Source organism: Choloepus didactylus, chromosome 17 (assembly GCF_015220235.1).
Source record: "Choloepus didactylus isolate mChoDid1 chromosome 17, mChoDid1.pri, whole genome shotgun sequence".
Classification (NCBI taxonomy): domain Eukaryota; kingdom Metazoa; phylum Chordata; class Mammalia; order Pilosa; family Megalonychidae; genus Choloepus; species Choloepus didactylus.
In genome coordinates this window covers 73,921,429-73,948,109 of record NC_051323.1, presented here as the reverse complement: position 1 = coordinate 73,948,109, position 26,681 = coordinate 73,921,429, and the positions used below count along the sequence as shown (strand labels likewise).

Below are 26,681 nucleotides of genomic sequence, written 5' to 3'. Positions count from 1 at the left end.
CCCCCAGCCTTATGTAGTTCTTGTCAAAAATTACATATTTTACATTGAGTCCAAAACCACTGATTTATCATTACACTTTATGTATTTTAGATCCTGTAGGAAGTAAATAGTGGAGTTACAAATCAAAAATACAGTAGTATTGGTATTTATATTTACCATGTGATCTTTACTGGAAATCTTTATTTCTTCATGTGGCTTCAGTCAATTGTTTAGTGTCCCTTCCCTTCAGCTTGCGCAGTTCCCTTTAGCATTTCTTACAGGACTGATCTACTGGTGATGAAGTCCCCCAGCTTTTGGTTATCCGGAAATGTTTTCATCTCCCCCTCATTTTTAACCTCCAGGTGTTTGTGAATTTTCTAAGTCTCTGATGGTTATTGACTTCTATTTGTATTCCATTGTGGTCAGAGAATGTGCTTTGAATAATTCCTTTTTTTTTTTTTTTCAATTTATTGAGGCTTGTTTTATGTCCCAGCCTATGCTCTATTCTGGAGAAAGTTCTGTGATCACTAGAGAAGAATGTGTGTCCTGGTGATTTGGGATGTAATGTTCTATATATGTCTGTTAAATTTCTCTATATTTCTCTCTCCTTTCTTTGCTTCTCTGTCGTAGGGCTCCCTCCAGTATCTGAAGCAGGGCAGGTCCCCCACTAGCAAAATCTCTCAGCATCTGTCCGTCTGTGAAAAATTCAAGCTCTCCCCCAAATTTGAAGGAGAGCCTCGCTGGATAAAGCATTCCTGGCTGGAAATTTTTCTCTCTCAGAATTTTAAATATGTCATGCCACTGCCCTCTCGTCTCCATGGTGGCCGCTGAGTAGTCCCCACTCAGTCTTATGTTGTTTCCTCTGTATGTGGTGAATTGCTTTTCTCCTGATGCTCCCAGAACCCGCTCCTTCCCCTCAGCACTTGACAGTCTGATCAGAATATGTCTTGGAGTGGGTTTACTTGGATCCATTCCATCTGGAGTTTGCTGGGCATCCGTGCTCCACGTATCCACACTGTGCAGAAGGTCCGGGAAGTCCTCCCCAACAATTTCCCTGAACACTCCCTCCAGACCTCTACCCCTCTCCTCCCCCCGGGACACCAATGAGTCCTATACTTGGACGCATCACTCTACCCACCGTATCCCGGAGATCCACCTCGACCCCTTCTATTTTTTCCCCATTCCCTCTTCTGCTCCTCCATCCTCATTCCGTGGTTCTCAAGGTCACTGAGTCGCCGTTCAGCCTCCTCCAGCCCTGCACCACAGGTATCCAGAATCCTTCCAACTTGGTCAACAGTCTCCCCCATCTCCACAAGGTCATCCATTTTCCCATTTACTCTTGCAATTTCCCCTCCACGCTCCTCCAGGGTCCTCCCCTATGTCCCCCACATCCTGTGCCATGCTCCCGCCACCTGTCCCCAGTTCTCCGATTAACTGCTCCAAGTACTGTGTCTCCCCTGATCTTCCTATTTGGGTGTTTGGGTTTGGGCCATCCACATCGTCTGGTCTTCCCACATGCTTTAAAATTTTCTGTTGTTTTTGGACTTTTGGCACCTGCTCCACTCGACAGGGTTCCCCTAGGATATGAAGGATTATTCAGACACCAATCTCTAATTTGTCAGATCTACAGCTTGGTGGCGTACACCCTCTCCAACCAACCAGCAGATGGCGTCCACGAGTCACCCATTCCCCTCAAGTCAGTTCTCCCCAACTTTGCCCTGTGGTGTGTGGGGGCCTGGTTCCCATGGAGTCCAACTGGTGCACCAAGCCTGGGTGTGCCATTGGCGCCACCCGTCCTGAATGCGGGGTGCGCATCTGAGCGGCTAGGGAGGCAGGGCAGCTCCAATAATCAAACCTCCCAGGTGTTTCTGGAGATCCAAGGCTGCTGCAAGAGTCCAAACCGTCACCTCAGTCTCACCACAGATCGTCTCCACCGCTGACCCACAAGTCCCCGGCATTGGCGCAGAGTCCCCGGGATTTCCGGGTGGGCCCTTCCTCCCAGCCGTGCCCCTCCAGGACCTCCACTGAGGGAAGGCCGCACCATGCCACAAGCGTGTGCCATCCCCCAAGGGAAGCCCCGGGCCGCTGGGCCGTGCAGGGGTGTTCCCAGCCTGCTGTAAAGATGGCTGAATGGGGTGTGTTAATTTCCCCCTTTTCGCACAGCTCCGCCTTCCCAGCTCCGGGACAATTAGCTGCGGGTGCACAAAAGGCTACTGTCCACGCCCAATACTGTGGCATGTGCGTGGTGCTGCGGGAAACACTTCCCATCACACTGGGTCCCTTGGTGCAGCTCTGGGCTGTGTCTCCAGCGCTAAGCAGGAGCGTTCCCAGCCCGCCAGGAAGATGGCTGCAAGGGGTGCGGTTCTTTTCCCCTTTTGGCTCCCCTCTGCCCTCCTCGCTCCGAGACAACTAGCAGTGGGTGCATGAAAAGCTATCTTCCATGTCAGACACCAAGGCGTTTGCACAGCCCTTTCCTGCTGCGCTTCACTGTGTGGTTCTCGCTGCCGTATCTGCAGCCACTCCTGGGTTTTTTTTTAAAAAGAACTAGTCCGCCTCCAAACGCCAATCCATGGCCTCCCCACACCGCGGCGCGGCTGCCAGGCACCCAGCTGGCTCCCTCACTCGTTCCAGAATGCAGACTCTCGGTTTCACCAAGTTCATGGTTCCTGTGGATCCAGCAGACCCCGTCCAGCTGGTGCATCGCTGGAACTGGTGTTCTGGATCACTTTCTGGCCTCTATCTAGTATTCTTCACAGAGGTGTTTTTTGCCCTGTCTCTCCTAGCCGCCATCTTAGCTTCTCCCTAATTACTTTTTTTTTTTTTTAAAAGGTCATTCACACCCCCGTATCTTTTTTTTTTTTTTGATTTTTGAATTTTTTTTTTCATTTTTATTGAGATTGTTCAGATACCATACAATTATCCAAAGATCCAAAGTGTACAATCACTTGCCCCTGGGTACCCTCATACAGCTGTGCATCCATCACAATTTTTGTTCAATTTTTAGAAACTTTTCATTACTCCAGACAAGAAATAAAGTGAAAGATGAAAAAAGAAAAAAAAAAAGAAAAGGAAACTCTAATCCTCCCCTATCCCTAACCAACCCCCCTCAATTGTTGACTCGTAGTATTGATATAGTACATTTGTTACTGTTTATGAAAAAATGTTGAAATACTACTAACTGTAGTATATAGTTTGTAATAGGTATATATTTCTTCCCTATATGTCCCTCTATTATTAACTTCTAATTGTATTGTCATACATTTGTTCTGGTTCATGGAAGTGACTTCTAGTATTTGTACAGTTGATCATGGACATTGCCCACCATAGGATTCAGTTTTATACATTCCCATCTTTTGACCTCCAACTTTCCTTCTGGTGACACATATGACTCTGAGCTTCCCCTTTCCACCTCATTCACACACCATTCGGCACTGTTAGTTATTCTCACATCTTGCTACCAACACCCCTGTTCATTTCCAAACATTTAAGTTCATCCTAATTGAACATTCTGCTCATACTAAGTAACCACTCCCCATTCTTAAGCCTCGTCCTATATCTTGGTACCTTATATTTCATGTCTGTGAGTTTACATATTATAATTAGTTCCTATCAGTGAGACCCTGCAATAATTGTCCTTATGTGTCTGGCTTATTTCACTCAGTATATTGCCCTCGAGGTTTTGTCATCAACCCATTTTTTTTTAATATGGTTTTGTTCACTCACCATACATTCCATCCCAAGTAAATAATCGATGGTTCTCTGCATGGTTATACATTTATGTGTTCACCAGCTTCACCACTATCTATGTAAGGGCATCTACATTTCTTCCACAAGGCAGGAGGGAGAGTCAAAGAAGGTAGAGAGGCAAAAGAAGTAGGGAAAAAAAAGACAGCTAGGAAGCAGCAAAAGGAAAAATAACCTTAAATCAAAGTAAAATAAAGAATCAGACAATACCACCAATGTCAAGTGTCTAACATGCCTCCCCTATCCCCTCCTCTTATCTGCATTCACCTTGGTATATCACCTTTGTTATATTAAAGGAAGCATAATACAATGATTCTGTTAGTTACAGTCTCTAGTTTATGCTGATTGCATCCCTCCCCCAATGCCTCCCCATTTTTAACACCTTGCAAGGTTGACATTTGCTTGTTCTCCCTCGTAAAAGAACATATTTGTACATTTTATCACAATTGTTGAATACTCTAGATTTCACCAAGTTACACAGTCCCAGTCTTTATCTTTCCTCCTTTCTTGTGGTGTCTCACATGCTCCCCGCCTTCCTCTCTCAACCGTATTCATAGTTACCTTTGTTCAGTGTACTTACATTGTTGTGTCTCCCCAAATTGTGTTCCAAACCACGCACTCCTGTCTACTATCACCCTGTAGAGCTCCCTTTAGTATTTCCTGTAGGACAGGTGTCTTGTTCACAGTCTCTCATTGTCTGTTTGTCAGAAAATATTTTGAGCTCTCCCTCATATTTGAAGGACAGCTTTGCTGGATACAGGATTCTTGGTTGGCGGTTTTTCTCTTTCAGTATCTTAAATATATCACACCACTTCCTTCTTGCCTCCATGGTTTCTGCTGAGAGATCCGCACATAGTCTTATTAAGCTTCCTTTGTATGTAATGGATCGCTTTTCTCTTGCTGCTTTCAGGATTCTCTCTTTGTGTTTGACATTTGATAATCTGATTATTAAGTGTCTTGGCGTAGGCCTATTCATATCTCTTCTGTTTGGAGTACGCTGCGCTTCTTGGATCTGTAATTTTATGTCTTTCATAAGAGATGGGAAATTTTCATTAATTATTTCCTCTATTATTGCTTCTGCCCCCTTTCCCTTCTCTTCTCCTTCTGGGACACCAATGATACGTACATTATTGTACTTTGTTTCATCCTTGAGTTCCCGGAGACATTGCTCTTATTTTTTCATACTTTTCTCCATCTGCTCCTTTGCGTGTAGGCTTTCAGGTGTTTTGTTCTCCAGTTCCTGAGTGTTTTCTTCTGTCTCTTGAGATCTGCTGTTGTATGTTTCCATTGTGTCTTTCATCTCTTGTGTTGTGCCTTTCATTTCCATAGATTCTGCTAGTTGTTTTTTTGAACTTTTGATTTCTGCCGTATACATGTCCAGTGCTTCCTTTACAGCCTCTATCTCTTTTGCCATATCTTCCCTAAATTTTTTGAATTAATTTAGCATTAGTTGTTTAAATTCCTGTATCTCAGTTGAAGTGTACGTTTGTTCGACTGGGCCATAACTTTGTTTTTCTTAGTGTAGGTTGTAATTTTCTGTTGTCTAGGCATGGTTTCCTTGGTTATCCAAATCAGGTTTTCCCAGACCAGAACAGGTTCAGGTCCCAGAGGGAAGAAATATTCAGTATCTGGTTTCCCTGCGGGTGTGTCTTAGAAAACTGCTCCACCCTTTGATGCCTCGGGTCACTGTGCTTTTCTGCCCAGCAGGTGATGCCTGTTAGCCTGTAATTCTTGACTGGTGTGAGGAGGTATGGCCGTGTTCCCCCAGGCTCTGGGGTCTGGTTCTGAATGGAAAGGGCCCCAGCCCTTTCCTCCTAGAGAAGACAGAGCCCCCAGGTGGAGGTCATTAGCATTTCAGTGGTCTCGCTCTCTGCTTGTGTCTCCACCCTTCCCCGAGTCACAGCCCTGGAAACTGAAAATGACTGGGGCTTTCTCCACTGAGCTGAAAAAGAAACAGATAGTCCCCTTCAGACCCAGTCCAAGGCGATCCTCTGGCTCTCCCAGGTCAGTCGTCACCCAAAGCCTCTGTCTGTTTTTTGGGGATGCGTACCTGTAGTGAGCAGTTCACACTCGCTACTTAAAACCAGTTGGAGCTCAGCTGAGCTATATTCGCTTGCTGGGAGAGAGCTTCTCTCTGGCACCACGAGGCTTTGCAGCTCAGACTAGGGGGGAGGGGATCTCCCGACTTGGATCCGCAGGTTTTACTTACAGATTTTATGCTGTGTTCTCGGGCATTCCTCCCAATTCAGGTTTGTGTATGATGAGTGGATGGTCTCGTTTGTCCCCCCGCAGTTATTCTGGATTATTTACTAGTTGTTTCTGGTTTTTTGTAGTTGTTTCAGGGGGACTACTTAGCTTCCACTCCTCTCTATGCCGCCATCTTGCCCCTCCCCTAATTACTTTTTACAACAAGATTTCTATGAAAATTACTTGATATTTGAATAGTCAAAGCATAAATCACCATTCGCTCACTTATTTGCCTAACGTCTTTGCAAAGGTAAGCATTTTAGTATGAACATTGTTTTCTGGCTAGTAGAACACTGAAAGGTACTTTTTTGACTTGCCATTGCTTTGGTATAAAATATAACTTTTATTTTATTCCTTCTTTCAAGATTGTTGGGGGTCCCCAAAGTACTTGAAAAGAATTGACAGAGAATATGAAAAAAAAACTCAAAGAACACCCCACAGGGGACAGATGTAATGAACATCTATACCCAATAGTAATGAAACACCACAAGCCTAAAGACTCTATAAGTATTTATCAGCAAATTAAAATAAAGGTCATTGCCCTGCAACAGGCTTTCCTGAATTACAGGATTTTTCACAGCTATTTGAAAGTCTCTCCAATACAGAAACTTTTTATCAGTTCGAGAAAGCAAGTGATTGGAACTTTAATTGGAAACAGTGTTTTCTGTCAATTGCCTATTTTGACTGCTCATTCATGAAATCAGGCTCCCCAAAAGTCACTTTTGTGAAATACAGAAAAGAAGTCTCCTCACTCCCCTTAACCCCAAGAAATTAACTTACTGCATCTTTTTCAGGATTGCACACTTTTACCCAGAGAATATGGTCCAAGAGCCAATCAATGGGTTTCTCCTTGTAAAACATAAATATGAATTCTACAATCAGAGTGAGGTCTGGTGCTTGAAACATTTTACCTGAAAAGATAATCCAAGTCAATAGCTTTAATAAGGAGACCATGTATCAAAACAGCTTAAGTGAAACTTATAGTAAGTTTGTACTTTCAACTACAGGTCACCATAAATAGTTTCCCCACTTGCATTATCATAAACAGACAAATTTGCTTTAGCTAAACATTCTCTTGAGCTACATCACCTAGGTATAAACAGAAGTCCTGAACTCCCGCCTTTCTCTATTACAAAATCCATCACACAACTACTGGCCCAAAGGATTCAAAAAGCAAGGCGGAGGTTTTTCATTCACATCTCAGTAAGTCTCTTCCCATAAAAAAGGAACCTGAGAGGTTTAGGTAAAAATTATTTAACTAAATCAATAATGCAAAAAACAATAACTCCCAGCTTTGTCTTCACTGAAATCATCACAATGAAAGACGATTTTTTTTTTTATTCTTAAATTAAGTTTTGAGTTAATTGATCAACAAGATCAAGGTCCCAGGCTCTAGTAAGTTTTACAGTACTATGGGAAGTAGAGTGTTATCCTTTCGGTATTTCTTTAAATCTGTAATTTCCTTCAATGCTTCAACTTTGAACATATTCTTTTTAGTTGGCTAATTTAGGAACTTTAGTGGGAAAAAAAGTTTTAAAATAAGCCACCCAACTAGCCAATGAAAGAAGAGGGAACTTCATGCTGTACATGAAGACACCAGGAGTCCACATTAGAACACCTTTACCAGGACATTACTTTAGAAGGAATGTTGCAATGACACTGGGCTGTAACAGAGGAACCGGAGATGACAGAGAAGTCAAACACGTCCACGAGGACCACGGTTGGCCAGAACAGACACAAGAGCCAGCAGGGCTGCCTGTGGGACCCTGGAATAGGTATTAGGATCTTAGACATCTCCAGTTTGGTTTTAGGTTGACCACCATCATTTTATACAAGGGTGTTTACCTGAATTAAATTTTCTCAAAACAATTGATGCATTTTTCTATTTCCATAGAAAAAAAAGACAACTTTAGGGTATTCTGTGAGTCAAAATTATTTTTGAAAAGTAGATAAAACTGACACTTTTCTTACCAATGAAACCAAGCTGGGAAAACTCTAGAATCATCCATTCCTCAGAAGAAAGTTGGAGTGCAAAATTCTTAATAGTATTAAAGTAATTTTGTTTGACAACAATATCATCTTCAAGCTAGAGAAATTAAAGTTATATTAATAAATCAGCAAGAGAAGGAAAGATTTAGTACCTTCTTTATTATTGAAAAGCTCAAACATACTTCTATAATGAAAATCAAGAAAGTACTGGTCAAAAATGATGGAAACATAAAAATAAATGATAGTAAAAGAAAATGAGTAGAATAAAATGGAAGACATATGGTAGGTCAGCAAATCACTCCCTTACCGTGGAAAATAATAATGTCACGCCATGAATTAAACCTCTTTGTTCTTTCTATACTGCCCAACATAATTTCACACTATCTTTTTTCTTTTCATAGGAAAACAATTTTTGTAGGCTTTAAATATTTGTCACTTTCTACATCACATATGTACCAAGTCAAAGAGAAAGCCAGCATCTTGCCCTCTCCACCGTGTACCCTTTCAGCTGGGTGACCAGTGTTAAAAAGTGGTGTGCATCATTTGGGACCCTCTGTGTGCACAGACAGTATACACAGACTCACACATAAGGTTCAAATCTCCCTTTTCGTCTTAATGAAAAAAAATCATAACAAAACTGGCCTTTTTCTGTTAATATATCATGATTGTCTTTCTAGGTTAATAAATATATATTAAATCATTCTTTTTAATAGATGCCAAACATTCCTTGGTATATATAGATGTACTACAATTTATTCACTCTTCCCTGCTCATAGGCAGACATTCATAGTTACCCATTTTTTGTCAAAACGAGGAATCCTGCACTAAATATGCTTATACTGACACACTAGTGCCTTTTCATTTTTGTAGGCTGGATTCCTAAAAGTTCCCATTTTATATGTCAATAGATACTTTCAGATATTTCTTAAGAAAGAGGCTGTAGTAATTCCTGGAGTGCTGGTTCACCCCATATGCTCCGCCAGCACCAGGTGTTATCTATGCTTGGAATTTCTGGCGATTTCACAGGCTAAAGTAGGAGCAGAGAGAGAGCAAGAATGGGCACATGCCAAGGATTCCTCCCCAGCGTCTCCTTTCCTAAGTTTTTAATGCCACAAGATTATTTTAATATTCTGACAAAATGTTTCCTTTTCTTAATGCCTTAATTATTTCTAGTTATCTGCTCAGTAGGTTTTATTTGTTTTGATGTTTAGATTTTTCATGTATTTAAGTACTACAAGCTTTCTTCTTCCTATCTGTGAAGAAACAGTTGTAATATTTGGAAAGATACGATACCACTGACTCAGTGAGTATTTACCGAGGTTCTCCTATGTTCCAGACATCTCACAGGACCCTAGGGTACACCAGGGGACAGAAAAGACATGTTTTGTGCCCTCAAAGCTTTTGGGGGGGGTGGGGGGAAGACGAGACAAATGACAGGACTACACCAGCACCAGAGAAGCTTGGTGAAAGAAGAGATGTCTCTGCGCAAACCTAAACATCTACCGTATATTCCCAAAGGGAGGGTGACCCCCTGATACAGGTGTGCCAGTTTGAGACTGTCGTGTACACCAGGAAAGACTATATTCTTTTGATCCACTCTGGTGAATGCAAACTTACTGTGGGTGGGACTTTGTGATTAGATTATTTCCATGGAGATGTGACCCCACCCTTCAAGGTGGGTCTTGATTAGTTTACTGGTGTCCTCTATGAGAGGACAAAAGGCAGAGACATTTTGAAGAGAGCTCAGAGATGCTTAGAGAGAAAAAGCCCAGAGCGGACACAGACACAGATGCTTGGAGATGCAGACAGAAAGACATCTGGAGGTGCTGAGCTGATGAAGTCCAGAGTTTGCCCTGGAGAAGCTAAGAGAGGACCCACAGATATTTAAGGAGAAAGTCACTGAAATCAGAAGCTGAAAGCAACACAACCCAGGAGCAAAGGACCAGCAGACGCCAGCCACACAGCGTCCCAGAGGTGTGCCAAACACAATCGGCCTTTTCCTCAGAGAGGGTATCTACCTCTTGAACCCTTGATTTGGGCATTGTTATGGCCTTAGAACTGTAAATTTGTGAACTAATTAACCCACATTGTAAAATCCAAGCCATATCTGGTTTTTTGCATAACAGCAGCTTTAGCAAACTAGAACACCGGGCAAATCCAAATTTTCCTAATGAGTAGATTCAAAAACAATTTGGGGACAAATCTAAAAACACAGAGAGGCAGATGAAATAGTTAAATGCCAGCTTAAAATTTAACACTACTTAAAATTTAATATGAAATCTTAACACTAATTTCAGTCACCACACACTGCACGTGAGCTAATTTTGCACAGAACGAAACGTGCACACACACTGGGTAAGGTTGATGAACTATATCAAGGTTGTGCTATTGGGGAACGCTGGGTGGAGGGGATACAGGACCTCTGTACATTACTTCTTACAACTGGCTGTGAATCTACAGTGGTTATAAAATAAAGTTTCTTTAAAAGTTAAACTGCTCGATGAGATGTGAGAATGGAACAAAACAATTTTTCTAAATACAATATATACACTGTGATTTTATAGATGCATGGTAACTGAATTTAGTATTAAGATTTAGTATTAAATTTTAAGTAGTATTAAATTTTAAGCAAGCATTTGACTATTTCATCTGAATCTCTGTAACTACACTTTAAAACTCTCTATATAAAGTTCTTGACCATAATGTAAATATTTATATATTAGCCGTGGAACAAAACAGCAAGGTTCAGGTACAGTATTTGAGATTTATTAGTATACAATGTTTCCCTTATTATTTTTTAATTAAAATAAGACTTCTCTAAAATGTTTGAAGGAAATGTACTATCTAAAGCCAGGATATTACATTTTTACATGTGAAATAGGTATACATTATTCTATACCGTGTCAAACTCTGACTGTACTCGTCATTTACATTTAGGAATCTACTCTGTGACCCGAGGTTGAGTAAACGCGCATCTGAGCGTGGCTGGTCCTCGGCAAACAGTCGCGGAGGCAGAGCCGCCTGTGCTCACACGCCTGCTCCCACGAGCATGCTTCTCCTTTCCTCACCCTCTCCCCAGTCCCCACCAGCAGCGTCCTTCCTGATTTAGGGACCCAGACCCTGTTCTCGCCACCCTCCTCAAAACGTCCTCCCAGGAAAGGATGTGACTTCTTTATACCGAAGATTAGTAACTGATGGGCTTTGTGTACTGGACCTTTCAGCAACGTGTGCATTCTGAACAAGGGATAGAGACCCTCTTTGTTAAAGAAATGATATTAAAATATCAATTCACTAAGGTTAACTCATTAAGGAGAATAAGATTTGGCAGAAACAAGAGCTTCCTAGAATTTTTCAGGCTGTTACCTACCTAGCTAACTTCAAAAAAATACCATTATAGTATATTCTACTTACATAGCTCTGCTGCTAAAAATTGAACCCTTAGAACCAAATGTCAGTTTTATTTTAGTGTAAATGTAACTGTCATGAGATACAGAAATACTATACGGAAATCCTTCTTTAAAATTTGCCGAATCATTAAATTTGCGATTTTTTGTTTTTTGTTTTTTTAATGGAGAGAGGGAGGAGGAGCACAGAGGCGGAGGGGGTGGGGGCTGTGCTCTGTCGCACCAGCGGGCGCTCAGCTCCCCTCCCCAGTGCCAGGCAGGCCCTTCTGCTCTCTGGTTTGCAGTTACGATCTTCAAGATCTTAGAGGGTTTATGCTTTCAAAAACTTCCTGTTTTAGTGAAAACATGCCTTCAATACTACTTTTTCTCAGAAGTGTGAAAAAACATGAAAGAAAAACCGCACTTACCTGAATGTAATATATGCCCTTTTCCTGAGCATACATCATTAGAAAACAATAATCTAAGTTTTGCTTTGTTCTCCATCTGAAAAATTTTTTTCAAAAATTCAGTTAAAAATCAGAATCAAATTTAGTAAAAATAAAATTAGATGCATACCCCTCAAGAATCTATATTACATATCACATATGTGAATATGCTATCCATGCACTCAGCACAGACAGTCCAGGAGAATATACTTTTCTCTAACGAAGCTCTATCAACATGCGTTCTCCAGAACACTGGTTCTCCAGATGTCCTGGGGGAAAACAGAGCCTACGCTAAGTAAGGTTGGGGAAAACTCTGCACATATTTCCCCCTTAAGACTTGACAATGTGCAGATGGCATCAAAGGCAGGGAACATCCAGCAGTAAAGATACCTGTGGAAAACGTATTTTTAATTGTATATTTCCCAAACTTCCTTGACTACAGGGTCCCTTTTATTAACATCTTAATATCTCATGGAACCAGTGCTTCAAAAATACTTCAGGAATTACTGCTCTAGTGCCTAAGGCTGTACTTTGCATACAGGTAGAAATTAATACGTAAATATTGAATGCTAAAATTAAAAAAAAAAACATTGTATTAAAATGTACAACATTAAGTCCTTTTAGTGAATTCTTGGTACCTATAGGAACACATCAACTAATGCTAAAAAAAAGTAGTTCTAAAAGCCAGTTTAAGGAAAAAACGATCCCTCAAAAGCTTTCATTCATACTGAGTAAACTTCTCCAGAATCTACCTCACAAAACATCGGGAATTTAATGAGACTACCTAGACTTTTCTATCAAATTTCACCCTAAAATATTTTAATCCTTGTAGACAAGAACTGCACTTATTAGATATGATGGTTAAAGGCTGGGGGATTTCAAACAACATATGGCTCACCTTACTCTTTCTTTCGAGTCTCCAAATGTCTCCTTTAGGTTTGTCAAGTCAGGATAATAGCTCTCAGGAGCTGAGATGACTTCCACCAAGCCAGAATTGATTTCTTTAGAAAATCTATCATGAGATAGGTTAGCTGGGTTATTTAAGGTCTGTGGGATTTTACTTATCTTAATGTTCAACCTACTATGTTTAACATAAAATACATCAGTAAACATTTGCACCGAGGTATAATGTCACAGTCATAATGTGCTGCATGAAGTAGTTTCTTATTCACCAGAAAATACAAGTTTTTCCAATAGAACAAATTTTTCTTTTTTTTAATAACGTTTTTAAAAATCGGTGTAAAATGCCACTATTCTTTTAGAGTGGCATAGAAGGGTATTATATTCCTAAAAAATACGTGAATTTAAAAAAACGAATCATAGACTCACAGAAAACAAGAGACTGATGAAAAATGAATGGGGGTATATGTGTATCTAAAAACATACAGCCATGCAAAAATCAAAGTTCTTCAATTTTCAGGAAGCTTCAGGTGTGTGTTATAGCCTCTATGTCCTTCTAAACCAGTGTTTCCCACCTGTGGGCGACTCTGCCCCCCAGGGACCTTTAGCAAGTCTGTCACAGCAGCAGGCGGTGCTCCTGGCATGGTGGGTAGAGGCCGGGGATCCTACGAAACATCCAGACGCACAGGAGCCCCCCCACTGGGAAGGATCCGGCCCAAAATGCCAGCAGTGCTGAGGCTGAGCAGCCCTGCTCTCAAGTTCTCGGAAGTGGGTTTACTGGCTCAAATGTAATTTTGTTGGCATTTGCATTCTCTCTCGTTCCATTTCTGCAAATCTTCACAGCATGCTTGTGTAACTACCTGGCTTGGCACAAACAGCCTTGGTGCTCAGTGGCACTTTTTTTCCTGAGCATGGCTTCCCTCCACACTGAGGAAGGAGTAAATCAACATCATCACGGCGTGAGCCCCACAGACCTGCCCATCTGGCCCACAGCGAGGGGCTGACAATTATGATTACTCCCCGTTTCTTTATGCCAGGAGTCAATACCAAACCGTGTTGATCTAAAGACTGCCAAAAATTTAGCACATGAGGAAAATCTAAGAAATACGTAATTTATTCTTGAACCAAAAGAAAAAACTGAGGTTTTACTATTTTGGTAGACAAAGATAGAGCCACATTATTTCAAATCCATAGTTGGCAAATAATTGCTCTCTGTTTTTCCTTTGTAAGTAGAAGAAAGGGCTGTTTGGGGGAAAACCCCTATCAAAGGTGAATTTTCATGACATCACTACTAAAGCTACTGGGGCAATGCCAACAGAGGCGCAGACACCTGAAACTTGCTGAGTGTCCACCTGTTGCCCACGTGTGCCTGGTTCACGTAAGCTGTCACTGCGTCCCGGGATGGAATAACAGGTTCAGACACAGTTCAGCACGGAGGTATTTTACAACCTTCCCTGGGAGCAGAACAATTTTTGCTTGGTAAATAGAGGCTGAAAAGGCTGATTTAAGCGACCTCACTAGACTCTCAGGATCTTCACTGTCCTCAGGGTTAAATTACCGGACAGTATTAGACACAAATGGCATTCCAGGCTTTTCCACAATGAAATGCACCAACTTACCCCACTGGCTAACTAGACACACATGCACCAACTTCACGAGCATGTAAGGACCAATCACAGGTGGTCCAGTGAACACTTGACTCCTCAGAGAAATGAAATATAAAGGAAGACATATTCTTTTAGCAAAAAGCCAAGCAAGAACAGTAACTGAAATATTTTCATTTCTGCAATTAACAGCAACTTACTCTTTTTCCAGGTTGGCTACAACACCACGAACATATTCAATATCTGTCTGGGAAAGAAGAAAAAAAAATGTACCCTGTTTTTATAGTTTTCTTTAACATCTAATACTGAACACAAAATTAAATAAAATGATTAATACATTCATAGAAAACACACTAAATTTTCAAACAACTTACGGTCTGCATTTCCATATTTACTACTATACGTCATTGAGTACTTAGCAACACACACAGTAAGCAGATGTCAGTTTTCCAGGACTTTCAATAATGTTCAATTCACAATGTTCAATTCAACAGAAAAACTGAGGCCAGAAACTTTTTCTACTTCTGAAACATCCAAGCTAAAAGAAGGGAATAAAGAGCAGATGTAGCATGCTATATAGCTCTTGAAATCATAAAACCTAAGTTCAGGGTTTCCTCTGCAGCTACTGGCCAGTACAATCTGAAGTAAGTCTGTATCTCAGTTTCCCACTGTATTTTAGAAAAGGAGAGGTGGGTGTGTGGAGGGAAGGAAAGGTGGAAGGAAATAATCCCTCAGAAACTATGAGTACTAAATGAGAAAACTATGTATTTAAAAAGTTGTTATTACTATACTGCATTACAGTTATTATTATTCTGATACTCTGACCCCAAATCAAGACCACTGAACCACAGTTAGAAATAAATGTTAATCAAACCTGTGTATTCTTCAATTACATACGATCTCGCTATCAGGTATAAATACAGTGACAGCTCATGTTAAAATCCCCTTTGTGAAAAAGCATCAGACACATAAAACATGATCTATGTTATAAAGACTGCCAAAACACTTAGTACTGGAGGAAAACAAACAAAAAATACAATTTAACCCTGGAAATTACAATATTGAATTATAAAAAGCTGTTTTAAAACCAGTTTTCCGAAAAACTGTTTCTTCTTTTAACTTTAAATTCTGTTAACTGAAACTAAGTCAAATTTTCATTGTTAAATTTAAAGACCTTCTTAAGACCACAGCCTTAAAAACCATTAAAGAACCATGGAGATCCAAAAGCTCAAAACCCTCTGTTATTTCCCCTACATAACCACAAACATCAACGAATTGGTGATCTCCCTTTTAACAAATTATCAACCACACGTTTAACCATGAGTATCTTACCAGTTACCAGGCTATAACTTTGGGATATAATCAAGCATGGTTTATATAAACTTTACTTATGTGTTCAGCAACAACCTGAAATTCAGTCTGATAAGCACTTTCTGAGGACTAGTCATCTGCCTGCCCAAGGAACCAAGGTACCCAGACAAAGGAGACCAGCTCTCTGCTCCCAGGTGGCTGTGCAAGAGGCGAACCAAGAAGACTAAGTTTATGTAAATATACATGTTATGTAATATGTAATAAAATTTACTGACGCGACCCATACATAAGGGCACACGTACTCCTTATGCATTGTGCTGACTGGTGTAACTAGTAAGACAGTCACCTGAACAACTGTAATTGGTGTCACTGTTGAACAACAGAACCAATCTTTCTGGTGCCGGCCGAAGAAGTGCCCCGGGCTCCTGGGAGGAACGAAGCCTGTTGGGGGCCTGGGGACCCCCAGCCGAGCCCTTCCGGCCCCCCTGGCCTCTCCTCACCCTCGTGGACATTCCTGGCAAGATGGGCAGGCACCTTGCTTCCCACTGAGAGAGCACTTTTTCCTCAGATCCTTTGTAAGGCCACGTGGAGACATTTTAAAAGGCAATTTCATCAACTGATTCTAAGAGCACATCTATGTCTCCAACCCTGGGATGCACACGACACGTCACTGAGTACTTGGTAACACACATAGTAAGCAGATGTTACTGTGTGGACGGGGCGTGGGGTGGGGGAGGAGAGTGGCAGACAGAGCGAAGGAAGAGCGAGCTCTCTTTTTCCCTAGAGAATCAAGCAAAATTAAATATTTACTAAAACTAAGAGACACTGTTAATACATGTTACAACATGGATGAACCTTGAACACACCATGCCAAGGGGGAAATGCCAGTCACAAACAGCCACATATCGTATGATTCTAAATTCACATGAAACGTCAGAATAGGTGACCCTATAGACACGGAGAAGAGGTCGGTGGTTTCTGGGGAGTGTGGGTGGGGGGGGTGGTGAGAGGGTTGAGGGGGATGCCAAGGCTTACAGAGCTTCCTTTTGGGGTGATGACAGTGTTCTAGAATTGACTATGGTGATGGGTGTACACCTCTGACTAGACTAAAAGCCATAGGATTCTACATTCTTAATGGGTGAATTGTATGGTATATGAATTATATTTCAATAAAGCTGTTACCAAAAAACCCTACCAGATAATAAAGTCAGATGTGAAAAGCAAGCATCACTGGTGTCCCTGCAGACCTCTAGGAGCACAGGGTCCCTGAGCTGCTCTCAGGGCCACATGAGGGCTGGTCGAGAAGTGTAAGAGCATCTCAGAGGAGCCACCGAGACCGCCAGCAGCTCCCCAACGTGCACAGGTGACAGCCTTCTCTGCTTAAGAGTCAATTTTACCAGTAGAGTATAAATTAACTCAGACAATAGAAATAGAAAAACTCCAATCTTTGGTAACTTAAGTCAATAATTTACATAGTCTCATTTGAAAAGAAATGTAACTCTGAGAAATATCTTGGTAGTCAGGGAAGTCAACAATCAATGTAAAAATAACTTCAATCACTTTTTTTTTATGGAACACTTCAGAGCTCTGCATGTCATCCATGCATAGAGGCCATGCTAATCTTCCCTGTATTGTTCCAATTTTAGGATATGTGCTGCTGAAGCAAGCACTCGATCATTTTTTAATATGCAATAGGTGGTATGTTCTGTAGTACTACTGATTAATAAAGTGGAAAGGTACAATAATATATGCTTAAAACGAAAGCAGCTCATATTATCAAAATAGAATGATATCTTTTACATTGGGACAATTAGGTTAATACTTGAAAAGCCCTCTTTCATACACAAAATTGCAGAACCAGTATACATTTTTTAAACATGCTAAATAAATGAGTGAAAAAATATTTATAATATATCATAGAAATTTATTTCTAACGTTCCAAAGAATAAAAATTAAGGTAGAGGCTAGCTCCTATGAAAAACAAACAAATGTTGCAGAGCTGGAGACTCTGACAAGTAACCCAAATGAAAAGAGGAAGAAATTTTATGCACCAGATCAAAATAGAACATAAAATAAAAAGTGCCAAATTTTAAATAACTTGAAGGAAGGTAAAAGCTGGTTTTTAAAATGTTCTTTAAGTGTATAATTATTATCTTATTTCTAGTCACTTCATTTCACAAATATTTATGCAGTGCCTACACCATGAGCTAAAACATACATATAAAGATACTGTATCTGTATCATCAATCTCTGAGTACTGATTGGTAATAAAATAGACAAGATTTCCATGTTGTGGAACTTAAAACTATATGATTTAAAATGGCAAATGCCTTTTATAAAACAATAATTACAAACCTGTGTTAAAGGGCATATGATATATAAAGATGTATTCTGAGAGAATAACAATATAAAGGGTAAGGGACAGAGATGTGTGAGGAGAGTGTATACTATGGAAACTAAGTTGGTATTATCAAATCAGGTTATTAAAAATTCAAGATGTTAATTATAGTCTCCAAGGTAACCACTAAGAAAATAACTAAAAAATATGCAGAAATGGAAAGAACGGAATCAAATGGTACACTACAAAAATCAACCAAATACAGAAAAAGGCAGTAATTCAGTAAAAGCAAGGAACAAATAAAAGTAAGACACAAAGAAAATAAAGAACTAAATGGCAAAGTTAAATCCTTCCTTATTAGTTACTATCTGAAATGTAAATGGATTAAAATTTATTAAAAAGAACAGAATGACAGATTGGATTTTAAAAAATCCACTGATATGCTATCTACAAGATACTCACTTTAGATACAAACACACAGAGACTGAAAATAAAAGAACGGAAAGATATTCCGTGCAAGCAGTAACCAAAAGAGATTTGGAGAAACCGTTTTATATTCAGACAAAATATACATTAAGGCAAAAAAAGGTTACAAGAGGCAAAGAAGAAGATTATATATTGAGAAAATGCTCAATTCAGCAAGCAGATATAGCAATTATAAACATATACACACTAGTAAGAGCCCCAAAATATAAGCAGCAAAAATTGACAAAATTGAAGGGAAAATTTGGCAGTTCTACAGTAATAGCTTGAGCGTTCAATAACCCACTTTAAATAATGGATAGAACAACCTGACAGACAATCTACAAGGAAACAGACACTGAACAACACTATAAATCAATTAGAGCTAAGAGACATACATAGAACACTCCACATTACAAGAGGAGAACACAAGTTCTTCTCAAGTGCACATACAACATTCTTAAGGACAAACTACATGTTAGGCCACAAAACTAGTGTTAATACATTTTAAAAGACTGAAATCATACCAAGTCTCTTTTCTGATCACAACAGAAAAGAATGAAACTGAAATCAACACTAGAAGGAAAACTGGAAAATGCTGAAATTAAACAACACACTCTTCAACAACAAATGGATCAAAGAAGCCACCAGAGAAATTAGAAAATACTCTGAGCTAAATGAAAATGAAAACACAACATACCAAAGCTTATAAGAAGCAGTGAAAGCAGTGCTAAGAGAAAAATTCATAGCTGTATGCCTACAATAAAAACAAAGAAAATCACAAATCAATATACTGAACTGTACCTTAAGAACTAGAAAAAGAACAAACTGAACCCAAAGGTGGCAAAAAAGATGGAAATAATAAAGATTAGAACAGAGATAAATGAAATACAGAGCAGACAGGCAAAAGAAACAATTAATGAAACCAGAAGTCAGTTCTTTGAAAAGATCAGCAAAATTGACAAACCTTTAATTAGATTAAGAAAAAAAGAGAATACTCATAGTATCAAAATCAGAAGTGGGGACATTCCTACTGATTTTACAGGAATAAAAAAGGTTATAAGAAAATATTATGAACAACTGTATACCAAAAAATTGGACAACCTAGAGGAAATGAAAAAATTCCTAGAAACACATGAACTACCAAAACTGACTCAAGAAGAAATCGAAAATCTGAACAACAACAAGGAAGGAGGATTAAATCAGCTATCAAAAACCACCCAACAAGGAAAACTCCAGGATTGGATGGCTTCTACTGCTGAACTCAACAGAACATTTGAAGGACTATGAACACCAACCCTTTTCAAACTCTTCCAAAAAATCAAAGAGGGAACATTTCCTGACTCATTCTATGAGGTCACCCAGCATTACCCTGATAACAAAGCCAATGCTACACGAGTAGAAAACTACAGGCCAATATGCTTTACAAACGCAAAAAATCCTTAACAAAACGTTGGCAAACTGAATTCAACAGCACATTAACAGGATAATACACCATGACCAAGTGGGTTGATTCCCAGAATGCAAGAGTGGTTAAGCATATGAAAATCAAGCAATGTAACACACATTAATAAAATGAAGGGAAAAAAACATGATCATCTCAACTGTTACAGAAAAAGCTTTGACAAAATCCAACACCCGTTCCGTACAAAAACACTCAATAAATAAGGAATAGAAGGGAATATCCTCAACATGATCAAAGGCATATATGAAAAACTCACAGCTGACTTCAAACTCAATGATGAAAGACTGAAAGCTTTTCCCATAGGTTCGGGAACAAGACAAGGATGCCTGGTTTTGTCACTTCTTTTCAATATAGTACTGAAGTTCTAGAGAGACCAATTAAGAAAGAAGAAATAAAAGGAAAAGAAGTAAAATTATCTCTGTTCACAGATAACATAATCTTATATATAGAAAACCTTAAAAAATCCACAAAAAAGCCACTAGAGCTAATAAATGAATTCACAACGTTGCAGAATACAAAATCAACACAAAAATTCAGTTGTATTACTATATACTAGCAATGGGCTATCCAAAAAAGAAATCAAGAATAAAAAAGTTTCATTTACATTCAAAAGAATAAAATACTTAGGAATAAATCTAACCAAGGTAGTGAAAGTCTTGTACACTGAAAACTACAAAACACTCCCCAATTTCAAAACTTACAAAAAGCTACAGTAATCAAAATAGTGTGCTTCTGGCACAAGCATAGACATATCGACTAAACAAATAAAATGGAGAGTCCAGAAATAAATCCTGTGGTCAACTGATTTTTAAGAAAGGTGTAAAGACCATTTGATGGGGAAAGGACAGCCTTCCTTGGTGCTGGAAAACTGGATACCCCCACACAAAAGAATGAAGTTGAACCCTTAACTTACATCATTACAAAAACTAACTCAAAATGGATACAAAATCTAAAGTAAGAGCTAAAACTGTAAAATTCTTAGAAGAAAATATAGGGGATAAATCTTCACAACCTTGGATTTGGCAATGATTTCTTAAGTATGACACCAAAAGTGTAAGCAACAAAAGAAAAAATGGATTCATTTAAAACTTATGCATCAAAAGACACTATCAAGAGAGTGAAAAGACAATCCATGGATTTGGAGAAAATATTTGAAATAATCTCTCTGATAAGGGAGGAATATCTAGAATATAAAAAGAACTCCTACAATCCAACAACAGAAAAACAAACAACCCAATTAAAAAATGGGCAAAGAACCTGAATAGACATTTCTGCAAAGAAGATATACAAATGGCCAATTAGCACTTGAAAAGATGCACAACATTATTAATGATTAGGGAAATGCAAATCAAAATCACACACACTAGGATGGTTATTTAAAAAAAAAAGAAGTGTCCTTAGGATGTGGAGAAATTGAAACCCTCATCCATTGCTGGAAGGCATGCAAAAGGGTGTAAACATTGTGGAAAAGTTTGTTGGTTCCTGAAAACGTTAAACATAGAATTACCATATGACCCTCCAACTGCACTCCTAGGTATGTGCCCCAAAGAATCAAAAACAGGGACTCAGACATTTGTATTGCAATGTTCACAGCAGCATTATTCAGAAAAGCCTAAAGGTGGAAAACACCCAAGCATCGAATCACAGAAGTATGGATAAACAAAATGCATTACAAACACACGGTGAAATATTATTCAGCCATAAGAAGCAATGAACAAGATGGAATTTAACAAAGGATTATGAATATGGAATCTTTATATAATTTTCTTTTTCTTAGTTTCTAGGGTACTAGAATAGCTAGAAGGAAAAAACTGAAATGGTGGAACTGTAACCCATAGAATCCTTTGAAATTTGTTCTATAGCCACTTGTTAAATTGTAATGTGAAAGCTTTACCTTTTTTGTATATGTTATATTCACAATAAGGAAATAACTGAAGCTATGGTACTGTAACTCATAACAACTTTGGAAATTTCCTATATAACTACTTGTTAAATCATACTTTGAAAGACATTACCTTTGTGTATATATGTTATATTTCATATTACGGAAATAACTGAAACTGTGGAACTGTAAACTATAATATTTTTTGAAATTTGCTAATTACTTGTTAAATTGCACTTGGAAAGTTATCACTTCTATGTATATATGTTATATTCCACAATAAAAAGTTATGATTAAAAAAAAAAAATGAAGTTCTGATATATGCTACAACATGGACAAACCTTGGAAACATTACACTAAGTTAAATAAGCCAGCCATAAAAGGACAAAAATGATTCCACTTATAAGAGGTACCTAGAATAGGCAAATTCATAGAGACAGAAAGTAGAATAGAGGTTACCAGGGGCTGGGGGTGGGGGACATGGGGAGTTAGTTACTGCTTAGTGTATATGAAGCTCCTGTATGAGATGACAGAAAAGTTCTGTAAGTAGCGATGGTTGCACATCATTATGAATGTAGTTAATGCCACTGAAGCGTACCCTTAAAAAATGGTTACAATGGTAAATTTTAAGTTATGTATATTTCACCACAATAAAAAAGGAAAAAAAGTAGTGGGAGACACAGTCCATAAAAAAACAACAATAAATATTGTTTTAGTTTCCGAGCTTCTAAAACAAACACGATGCAATGGGTTGGCTCAACAGGAATTTACTGGCTCCAGGTTTCAGAGGCTGGAAGCTTGCTTCCTCCCAGATCGGTTTCTTCTGGCTGGAAATCTTTCGGGTTCCTTGGCTTTTCCATCACATGGCAATGCACATGGCGGAGCCTTCTCTGTTCTCTTCCGTGTTCGCCTGACTTCCAGCTGCTGGCTGCTTCCAGGGGCTTCTGTTTCCGTCCCCAGTTTCCTTTGCTTATAAGGAGGTCTGCCATATGGATAAAGGCCCACCCTCATTCAGCCTGAGCTCACCTTAACTAATAACACCTTCAGAGGTCCTATTTACAAATACCCACGTGACCAGGAGTTGGTCCTGAAACACCTTTTGTGGGGGACATGACATACTCTCCAATAAATATATAATTGAATTTTTTTAAGTGCTATAAAAATAAAATGCAATAATGGAGAAAAACAAAGGTGACCTATTTAAACAGAATCATCAGAGAAGTCTCTCTGAAGATTTAAACAGCCTAAATCAGATACTTACGTCTATTCAAATGTACAAAAATAAAGAGGAAACTATAAAGACAATATTTTAAGTTACTGGATATGTTAATTACACCTTTTCCAGTGCCCACAGACAGGGGATGTGCAAGATAATCCACTGGAACAGACTGCATCTTAAAATGTTCCATTTTTGGTATATTTTGGGAAATATAATGCTAGTAATAGTACATATGTAATTCATAACTAAGTACACTATATATGTACAAATTGGGAATACATAATCAAAGTTAAGATAGTTCTGTTGTACTTGGCTTTAGTGCTGGTAAGACATAAAGGCTGAACTGGCCAACAGGTCACAAGCAGTCTCTGGAAAGAGGGCATAAAAATAAAGCTATCAACCGTCTTTGATGATTGTCTTCTGAACAGCCTCTTATGACTTTACGAGGCTGACAGCATTGTTCACATCTTTTCTATCCTTATTCATTTTCTTTCTAGCCATTCTGTCAAGAGTTGAAAGAAATTAATGTTGAAATCTCCAGCAAAGAATGTGATTTTGTCTATTTTTCCTCTTATTTCTGTTAGTTTTTGCTTCCTATATTTCGAAGTTTGGTTGTTAAGTCCATACAAATTTAGGACTGTTTTGTCTTCTTGATGGTTGGATTCACTTATCATTATTAACAACATTTTATCCCTGGCAATGGTCCTTATTCTGAAGTCTACTCTGTCTGATATTCATATAGCCACTCCAGCTGTTTTTATGATTAGTGTTTGCAAGGGAGAACTCCTCCCATCCATTCACTTCTAACTTATCAGTGTCTTTACACTTCAAACACATGAGTGGGTCCTGTTTTTTTTATTCAATCTGATTTTTTTTTTACCCATTTAATTGGAATTTTTAGACTATTTGCATATAATGTGATTATAGATATGGTTGGATTTAAATCTACCTTCTTGCTATTTATTTTCTACTTGTCCCAAATGTTCTTTGTTCCCTTTTCCCTCTTTACCTGCAGCCTTACTGAATGAGAAATTTTTAGTATTCCACCTTAAATAGGATGGTTTAGCATTACATTTTACCATCCTATTGGTTTATTAGCTATACCTCTTTGTTTCATTACTTTTGTGGTTACTCTAGGGTTTACAATAAGCATCTTTAGCGTATCCGTAATATAAGAGCCTTACAACAGTACACTTTCATTTCTCCCCTCCTGTCCTTTGCACTATTGTTACCATAGATTTTACTTCTACAAGATGTAAACTCTAAAATAGACATGTTTGCTTTAACCAAGCAATTATCTTTTACTGAAATTTAAAAACAAGGAAAAAAGCCTTTATATCACTCCCATATTTACTATTTCTGGTGTTCTTCATTGCTTTATATTGATCCAAGTTTCCATTCTGTATCATTTTCCTTTGGTCTGAAAATTTTCCTTTAACATTTCTTTTAATACTGCTCTGCTGGAAAGAAATTCTTTCAGCTTTGTTTGTCTAAAAAAGTTTTTATTTTGCCTTCATTTTTGAGGGCTATTTTTGGCTAAATAGAGAATTACAGGTAGTTAGATTCCCTCCCCGCAATCACCCCTGCCCTTTAAAGATGTTTTTCCATTGTCTTTGGCTTGCATAGTTTCTATAGTACTCTCACCTTTCTTTTCCCATACATGTGTAATTTTCTTTGGTTGCTTTCAAAACCTTCTCTTTACCACTGGTTTTCAGCCAGTGACATTCATTATAATGTATCTTAGGGTGGTTTTCATTGTGTTTATTCTACTTAGGGTTCATTGACCTTCCTGTGTCTAAGGGTTTATGGCTTTTATCAAATTTGGAAAATTAAATATACTTAATTTTGGATAGATTTAATTATGCTGTCTTTAAGTCCACTGACCTTTTCTTCTGTAGAGTCAACTCAAAACAGCTCCCAATGGCCAAATTTGGGACAATTTGAACAACCAAATAAAAACTCATAGTAATATCCATGAGTCCACACTGACATAAATAAATGACAAAATAAATAAAACGGGGGGGGGGGGGGACAGCACTTCCTTACATTCGAATTCCAATAAATAAATTTGGAAGGAATGATGGAAATAGAAAATTGCCATTTGGCAAACACCAAAATAACTGTTGCAGGCAAGAATCAACGATGCTAAATTAGTTGGCAAAAAGTATAATGAGAAACAGGATGTTTGCCTGATCTCAAGGTAGCTATGTACTTACTCACTAGTAAGTACATAGGGAAAAAGAGAACCTTTACAGTGGGGAAACTTGGAAGACACCATTTTAACCAAGGTATGAAAGTTAATCCCACCAATGATGAGATACGTCAACATCATATAACTCGTAACACAAAGCACCGAGAAAGGTATCACGTCTGTGAATTTCACTAAAAACGCACAATCTGAATTTAATCATGAGGATACACAGACAAACACAAATTGAGAGACATTCTACAAGACAACTAACAGATTTCAAAAGTGTCGAGGTCATGAAAGGACATTCAATGGGACATTTAGAGAACTCTGAATGAGATGTAGAGTTAGTTAATAATCGTATCAATGTTAACTTGCTGCTGTTGATAATTCAAGTATGGTTATGTAAGATGCTAACATTTGGGGAGACTGGCTGAGGGTATCTGGGAACTCTTTGGACTTATTACTTTTTTTGTAAGTCAGAAATTATTTCAAAATACTTTTAAAAATGAAATGTGAAAAACTTTCTGAAAAAATAAATAATCAAACCAGAAAACAACAAGCCACTGACAACTAGAAAATTTTAAACTCTCTTGAAGATCTCATTGTTCAAAGAGGAAATTCAAACCAAAATCATGGGCTACCTCAAAAATATAAAAAATGAAAACATTAAATATTGAGACTTCTGGAACACAGCTAACATAATGCTCAGAAGAACATTCTTTTGAATTCTTATATTAACCAAAAGAAATAATGAAAATGAATTAGGCACCCAGGTTAAGATGTGTGAAAAGAATGAAATAAAACTTACAAAAGCAGAAAAAAATTAATAAGGTTAAAAGCAGATATTAATGGATAAAAGGGCAGGGCAAGATGGCAGAGTGGTGAGGAGCAGAATTTCGTCTCTCCACTAGAGCAGCTGGCAGTTAACCAAGAACTATATGAAACAGCGTTTTCGGGGTCTCCAGTAACCAGTCACACATTGGACTCAAGTTTGGAATTGGAGGAAAAGCTGAGATCGCAGCGAACATTGTAAGTTCCCCGGACCAGGGGTCTGGCGCCCCTCCCCACCCAGACCTCACAGACTGTCTTGCTGCCGGCTTCCTGAAAGGGGGGGAAAAAAGAACCAAAAAACAGCAATCTGCTGAGGGCAAGAAGGGAGGCTCAACCCAGCCTCAACTGCAGAATTAATTAACAAATTAATTAACTAACTTTGGGAGCTGGGGTGCTAAAGAAGGGCTGGGCTCCAAGAAGTGGGGGCACGTAAAAGCGGGCACCCATTCCCAGACTCCAAAAAAGCCATTTTTTTTCCCCTTACATTTTGTCCCTTCTGGCTTCTCACTGATCCCTTATCTCTTTGCATTTCAATAGCCCCTGGCAGGGGTGGAACTGAAGCAGTTGGAGAGTAATTATCAGACAATAGCCCAAAGCGTATCTTTAAATGCTCTATTCTGACACTGACAAAACTTCCAGGCTGGGGAAAGACTTTTAAAAGAGACTCTTTTTTTTTCCCTTTTTTCTTTT

At 38.8% G+C, this 26,681-nt stretch overlaps 1 protein-coding gene and 1 non-coding gene across 3 annotated transcripts in view; both read right to left on the bottom strand.

Moving 5' to 3' along the window:
• MGAT4A (alpha-1,3-mannosyl-glycoprotein 4-beta-N-acetylglucosaminyltransferase A) overlaps positions 1–26,681 on the bottom strand; it is a 146,695-nt gene that overhangs the window by 20,806 nt on the left and 99,208 nt on the right. For both annotated transcript variants that reach the window (XM_037807832.1, XM_037807831.1), the window contains exons 6-10: positions 14,493–14,539; positions 12,687–12,800; positions 11,771–11,846; positions 7,942–8,056; positions 6,751–6,881 (exon numbers count right to left, since the gene is read on the bottom strand). In XM_037807832.1, the coding sequence (XP_037663760.1) occupies positions 6,751–6,881; positions 7,942–8,056; positions 11,771–11,846; positions 12,687–12,800; positions 14,493–14,539 (483 nt within the window). The remainder of the gene's footprint in view (positions 1–6,750; positions 6,882–7,941; positions 8,057–11,770; positions 11,847–12,686; positions 12,801–14,492; positions 14,540–26,681) is intronic.
• Positions 17,167–17,273, bottom strand: LOC119513009. The gene has a single exon (XR_005212517.1). It is a non-coding gene; the product is annotated as a U6 spliceosomal RNA (small nuclear RNA).